Genomic DNA, 6,910 nt, shown 5'->3' on the forward strand with positions numbered 1-6,910 from the left:
ATGATTTGGAAAGCTTTGGCATTTTTTAAAAAAATTTTCAAAAATGCAAGATTTTGCTGGTGGCTCATGTAAAGATGAAGACTGAAGAGGAGGAGGCCTGGAATCCAGGACTAGCTCAGAGTAGATACTGGAGGGACAGGTTGGGTGGGCAGGTGGGTAGATGGAGAACAGATGGCAGGGTAGGTAGATGGATAGTTGGAACGTGGTAGGTGGATATGTGATGAATGGACGGGTAGCTAGGCAGGTGGGTGGCTGGATGGGTGAGTGAGTAGAAGAGTAGTTGGGTGGATGGGTGGATAGGCTGTGGGTGGATAGATGGATTCACCACGCACTGGCTATTGCAGCTAATCTTCCTCATTGTCTGCAAACCACAGGGAGAGCAGGAAGGGGATGAGGAAGAGGAGGGGCACATTGTGGACGCTGAAGCTGAGGAGGGAGACGCTGATGCCTCTGACGCCAAACGCAAGGAGAAGCAAGAAGAGGAAGTAAGCGGACTCTGCCAGGGCTGAAGGGCTTGTAGCCACGTCCCTCCGTCTCTGTCACACCTGAGGGGTCATCACCTGGGGCATAAGGCCGCACCTTTGTCTCATGCTGGGACCCATCAGGAACCTTGAAGCAAGACCAGCCTTCCCAGTACACCTCTCGATTGGGAAGATGGTGTTCACAGGGCAAGAATTGGGCGGGGTCCATCCCAGGGCTGCCCTTTGGGTCTGGCTGTCCCTGGATTTGAATCAGATTTGAGGACCTAGAGGCCTTTGGCAAGGAGACGAAGTCAGGCTGCCTCCTGTTTTTACCATGAAAGTATAATACCTCCCCCCCTCCCCCAAACCAGTCCTCTACTGTCATGGTTGCTGCAAGGAAAGAGGGCAGTTTAGAGGGGCTGAGGGAATTCACAGGGAAGAGAGCCCAAAGTGAGAGCGTGAGCTCTGAGGAGGGGGCTTGGGGACCGAGGGGGCTTGGGGACCCAGGGGAAGGGCCAACGGGAGAAAGGAGGACGGCAGCCCAGGCCATTGAGGCAGGTGGGCCCGTCAGGTAAGGCCTTTGCAGGGGGAGCTGGTTCCACAGGCAAAGGTCAGATAGACTGTGGGCCCTAGTGACACAGCCTGTGCTCGTCCCCTGCAAGGTGGATTATGAGAGCGAGGAAGAGGAGGAGAAAGAGGGGGAGGAAAACGACGACGACGATGTGCAGGAGGAAGGCCCCATCCGTGGAGAGGGCCCCCACAAGGCCCAGGAGCAGGAACAAGAGATGGGCTTAGGCCCCGAGGAGGACTCGCCTCCTGCTGACCCCCTGACACAGCCCCGGAAACCCACCCGCAGCCGGGATCCCCAGGGAGCCGAGGCCATGGAGCGCAGGGTGCAGGCCGTGCGTGAGTCCCACTCGTTCATAGAGGACTACCAGTACGACGCGGAGGAGAGCCTGTGGTGCCAGGTCAGTGTGGTGTGCAGCCGGGGCAGGGCAGTGGGTTCCTCCCTGCACGGGCCGCGGCTGTTTGGGGTCTGTGAGAGTGGGTTGTTCTCTTTTTTTTTTTTAGTGAGGAAGAATCACCCTGAGCTAACATCCGTTGCCAGTCTTCCTTTTTTTTTTTTTGGCTTGAGGAAGATTAGCCCTAAGCTAACATCTGTGCCAGTATTCCTCCATTTTGTATTTGGGATGCCTCCATAGCATGGCTGATAAGTGGAGTAGGCCTGGGCCCAGGCTCTGAGCCTGCTAACCCAGGCCGCCAAAGCGGAGTGCGTGGCACTTTAACCACTCAGCCACAGGGCTGGCCCCTGGTTGCTCCCTTTTTAATCCCAGATCCCTCAAAGAATCTGGTGACAGCTGTGGACCCTCTGCCCCAAGTCACCGCCCCACACATTTGACTTTCAAACCCCTAGAAGGCCAGTTCTCCCTGATTTTTCAAGAATGGTGTGTGTGTGGGTCTGACCTGCCAGGCCCTATAGGCACTTTCAAATACGTCGCCTCATGTAATCCTCAGTATAGCAGGTGTGTCAACATATATCAGAGTTGTTGTAGAAGCAAGTGGAATACGTCATTCCTTACACACACAGCCCCTGGTCACCAACTCGCTATTGCACAGTTCCCTTAAAGGCTGGTGGTTTGGATGCCTGGACGTCTACACACAGACTGGCTTTTTCGTCCTTTCCTTTGATCCAGTTCAGTGGTTCCCAAGTGGTAGTTTAGATAAGAATCACTGACCAGGATCACACACATGAAACAACGCCTGTGACGCTTTGTGGTGATTGAAAGGGTATCAAGGGCAGTGTTGGGCAGACAGGATCGTCACCATTCTCGCCAACATCTATGAAAATGTTGCTCCACTATCTTCACCCCGGTCTGGGAAATGTCTGCTCTGTGTGGTGGGTTAAGCCCCACAGTGTTCACATGTGCAGACCCACCCGCCCGGCTCCCCCACCAGGGCCACCTGCCCCTGCCTAGGTGTTTCCTCAGAGGGCTTTGAAGGAGTCTCCCAGGGAACTGACTCAGTGGGGCCTCTGCACCCTTCGAGTGGCTGGGGGCGGCTGTCTCCCCTGGCCCAGGCCCAGCTCTGCTTCTTCTTGCAGGTGACGGTGAAGCTCCCTCTAATGAAGATTAACTTTGACATGAGCTCCCTGGTGGTATCCTTGGCCCATGATGCCGTCGTCTACACGACCAAGGGCATCACAAGGTGCCTTCTGAATGAAACCACCACCAACAAGAACCAGAAGGAGCTTTTCTTAAACACAGAAGGCATCAATCTCCCAGAGCTGTTCAAGTACGCCGAGGTGTGTGTCCCCTTTCCGGGTGTCTGCTGGCCTGGAACAGTATCCTCAGGCTTGCCCTGCCTGAGCCATTCGTTCTTCTTGCCCAGTGTCCCCAAACCCAGTTTGTGTGCCTTGGCCAGCTCCTGGGATCCACGGTGCATGTGAGCCTAGTTAAGGCCTGTAGTACAGAAACCTGCTTAACTTTAACCCAGAGTTTCCCAAACTAATTTAAGTATAATTTCTTTTCCTTGAAATTAAACCCTCCCCAAAGTAGAGTTGTGAGAAGTAGTTTGCTGAGTCACTGGCCTGGGGGCTGCTTACTTTATCTGGTAAAGGAGGCCCTGGGCGCAGAGGTGGCCTAGGCCCAGCCCCCAACGCAGAGGCCCGTATGCTCCTGTCCCACCTGCTCCCCCAGCATGGTCTGTCCTTTCCTCTGAGCTGTTTCTCCTGGTCCCTCCCCCACTTCACTGAGTCTCCCAGAACCTTCTGAGAAGCTCTCAGCCCCTGGGTATAAGTGTTTTCCCCACAGAACACTGAGGAGCTGGGACTCCTCTAGCCCACTCTCCCCTCATCTGCATCAAGCTGACAAAGTTCTCCCACCTCGTACACTTCTCCCCCCACCAAGGCCCATTCTGCCCTGGAGCCTTGCACCGAATGCTTCCCCAGAGGACAGAGCAGGAAGGGCTCGTACCTCCTGAGTCAGCCACTGACGGGGCGAGCTCCGTGTCGTGCTCATGGGGTTTGTTTAAACAAGGCCAGGCAAGCTGCCAGTCTCCGCTGTCTCCCGTGAGTGTGACCTGCCATAGTGCGGAGCCAAACAAAAAAATACCTTTCTTCCTGTTGACTCTAAAGTGGGCACCAAGTCATCTCGGCTCTGGTAATGACAAGACAGACCTGGGGCCCGGCCAGCATGCTGTCAGCAGCTCTGCCTACACTGTTTCCTTTCACTAATCCTGGGCCACCTCGCGACCACTTTGTCATCAGCTGTACTTGACTGCCAGACAGAGAGCGCAGCCCGGTGGGACATGCCTGCAGGAGGGAGCAGAAGGCCAGGCCCTCCAAATCAGTCCCTCCTTCCTCCCTCAGGTTCTGGATTTGCGCCGCCTCTATTCCAATGACATCCACGCAATGGCCAGCACGTACGGCATCGAGGCCGCGCTGCGGGTGATCGAGAAGGAGATCAAGGACGTGTTTGCTGTGTACGGTAAGAGGAGCTGCTGACCGCACTTTGAAGAGCCCAGTGTGATGGTTCGGTGCCACAGGGGGACTGAAATACGTGCGCGGAGAGCGCATAGCCTGTAGGAGACCCTGAGAGGGGGTGACTTCTGTTGCAGTCTTGTGCAGTGAGTCCTGTCCCCAAGGCCCCCTGACTTGTTTGTTATTGCTGGCCACTGAGGAAGCCCCTGTTTGTTGACATGGCCCCATCCTCCCAAGTGAAAACAGTGCTGTTAGGTTCTTGTGTCCTGGAAGCCTGGAATCTGTTTCCTGTGCTGTTAGATGGAAGCACAGAGCAAGATGTAGTGATAGTGACCATGGATAAGGGACGGGCTGCCCAACCGAGGTTAGGGGTTAAGTAGCTGGGAGTGGAGCCTGGCGTCTGACATCCGAGCACATGCGCTGACTTGTCTCAGGTGACGCTGCCCCAGCTGCCCCTTGTTACTGCTTAATCCTTCCTGATGTCCTGCCCATGTGACAGGCATTGCAGTCGACCCCCGCCACCTCTCCCTGGTTGCTGACTACATGTGCTTCGAGGGCGTTTACAAGCCGCTGAATCGCTTTGGGATCCGGTCGAACTCCTCCCCTCTGCAGCAGATGACATTTGAGACCAGCTTCCAGTTTCTGAAGCAGGCCACCATGATGGGTCAGTGCACGGGCAGGTGCCCTCTATCTTCCTGTCCTGAATCTGCTCTGGGCCAACAGGCTTTTCCCTTGGGCGCCTTTGCATACACCTTCCACGCGAGTAAGATCTTGGAATCTCGCTGCACAGGGCAGCTGGGGAGGGGTGGGCAGACGAGAAAGCTGCTTCTGCGTGTTTTTTTTTAATATAATTTTATTTATTTATTTATTTATTTTCCCCAAAGCCCCAGTGGACAGTTGTATGTCATAGTTGCACATCCTTCTAGTTGCTATATGTGGGATGCGGCCTCAGCATGGCCAGAGAAGCGGTGCGTCGCTGCGCGCCTGGGATCCGAACCCGGGCCGCCAGCAGCGGAGCGCACGGACTTAACTGCTAAGCCATGGGGCCGGCCCTGCTTCTGCGTTTTGAAGGAAAGGGAAGAGGACCTTCCTCTTTTTCATATGTGGAAGCAATGCTGCCTTACATGATCTTGTCAGCCTCCAAGACTCGGGACCACCCCTCGTGGCCTCCGAGGTGCCCCATCCACCCAGCCTCAGTGTTGAGCCCTCCCAACCCGTTACTCCTCCCCCAACTTCTCCCTCAACCACCTAACAGTGCTCTTGTGTCTCTCCTAGGATCCCACGATGAGCTGAGGTCCCCTTCAGCCTGCCTCGTGGTTGGGAAGGTTGTCAAGGGTGGGACGGGCCTGTTCGAGCTCAAGCAGCCCCTGAGATAGCAGCCACCTGGGCACCGTCTGCCCGGCCTGGAGGACGGTCTGGAGGACCTGGGGGAGGGCCTGGCCTGGCCTGCCCTTCACATGAGAGGACTGGGAGAACAGAGTCACCAGCACTTCACAGGGACAGTGCAGAGCACAGCAGTGATCTTTGGGGGTCCAAAAAGCAGCTGGCCTCTGGGCTGGGCCAACTTCACCTGGAAAGTGGCAGCATTGCTCATCCTTGCCCCTCCCCATGTCAGATATGAACAAGGTTCACCAAGTCCCCGAGTCCCTCCAAAGTGGCCGGGCCTTCCCCTGTGCTGCAGGAGGCCTCAGAGGCGAAATCCTGGTCCCTCCAGGGTAGGAGGCGGGGTCCCATTGCTGTGAGCAGTGGCAGCAACTGCAGGCAGGATTCTGGGGGGCTCACGACAAGCAGGGACATGGAGCCTACTGCCCCATAGCCTGCTCGCCTGGCTGCACCAGCCCCCAGGGACAAAGTTCCCAAAGGGTCTCTGTTCAAAGCTCTCTCCCTGGGCCAAGCACAGGATGGCACAGACCTGCCCACCCAACTTCTGTGCCTGGGGCAGGGCCCTGGCCCTGCTGGCAGCCATGTGACCACATGTGCTTCTAGACCAGCTCAGCCCTGAGTCTGAGGCTGGTTTCCCTGGGGCCCCAGCAGCTCACCCCGCAACATAAAACCCCGAGTCACCAGTGGGCTGCACCGTTTGAATGAGTTGTCTGGCTGTCTCTCCCCAGCTCTGCTCAGTCCAGCATTGAGGCCTGTGTCCGTCTCTGCAGGGTCATCTGGCCTCCCTTGACCTCTGGCACCAACAGCAGGGGCCCCTGGCATGAACGGAAAAGTCAGAGGATGTGTACAAAGGCTTTGTAAAACCAGAGGCTGTTTCTATTTTTGTCTAATGTTATTCCAACTCAAACTGAATAATAAATGTCACTGGAACTAGCTATTGTGAGGAAAAAAATTTTGAAGACTTGGGGTTTTTTTTTTTTCCCTTGGTTTGTGGTTTCTGCTTTTGTGATTTGAGAGTCCAGGACTGCGATTTCTCAGCACAGTCACATTTCAGGTTCCTCTTCCTCTTCTTGGTAGAGGACGTGGGGGGAGAGGTCAGCCTCCCTGTCAGATCCCAGTCTGCCCCTGAGGTGTCCGCCTTCCAGAGCCAGCTGCTGCCAGGAGAGCAGAAGCCAGTGGGATGGAGCTGTGTATGTCTGGGGTGGGAAAGAGGCCTTGCCTGGGGAGAGTGACCACACTGCTCCCTCCAGATATGTAGCGGGACCCAGCCTGTGCCTCCTGTGCCTGCTCTGGGGAAAACGTGGCAGAAACAGGGTTTGCCAGGGCTTGGGTACAGAGGAATAGGGACAGCTTCTGAGGGGCACAGATAGAAGGTTCAGGATGGAACCCTGCACCACAGGCTAAGGTGTGCATTCTTGGCGTTAAAGAGCCACTTCACTACTTGCTGATCTCTCACACTAGAACTGTGGGAGAGGGTCCTCAGAGATCACAAGGTAACCCGGTGTATGAATGAGCATAAAGTTGTGTGGCCCCAAGGATTGGCAGAAGCACTGAGTTCTGTGGCTCAGCCCCACTGAGAGCACAAAGG

At 55.7% G+C, this 6,910-nt stretch overlaps 1 protein-coding gene across 1 annotated transcript in view; it reads left to right on the forward strand.

The window, feature by feature from the left end:
- POLR1A (RNA polymerase I subunit A) overlaps positions 1-6,257 on the forward strand; it is an 83,788-nt gene extending 77,531 nt beyond the window's left edge. The window contains exons 29-34 of the mRNA XM_058550761.1: positions 375-485; positions 1,124-1,429; positions 2,563-2,763; positions 3,829-3,946; positions 4,439-4,603; positions 5,215-6,257. Of these exons, the coding sequence (XP_058406744.1) occupies positions 375-485; positions 1,124-1,429; positions 2,563-2,763; positions 3,829-3,946; positions 4,439-4,603; positions 5,215-5,315 (1,002 nt within the window). The 3' untranslated portion in view covers positions 5,316-6,257. The remainder of the gene's footprint in view (positions 1-374; positions 486-1,123; positions 1,430-2,562; positions 2,764-3,828; positions 3,947-4,438; positions 4,604-5,214) is intronic.
- Positions 6,258-6,910: the final 653 nt, after the last annotated feature.

This window comes from Diceros bicornis, chromosome 12, assembly GCF_020826845.1.
Source record: "Diceros bicornis minor isolate mBicDic1 chromosome 12, mDicBic1.mat.cur, whole genome shotgun sequence".
Lineage (NCBI taxonomy): Eukaryota > Metazoa > Chordata > Mammalia > Perissodactyla > Rhinocerotidae > Diceros > Diceros bicornis.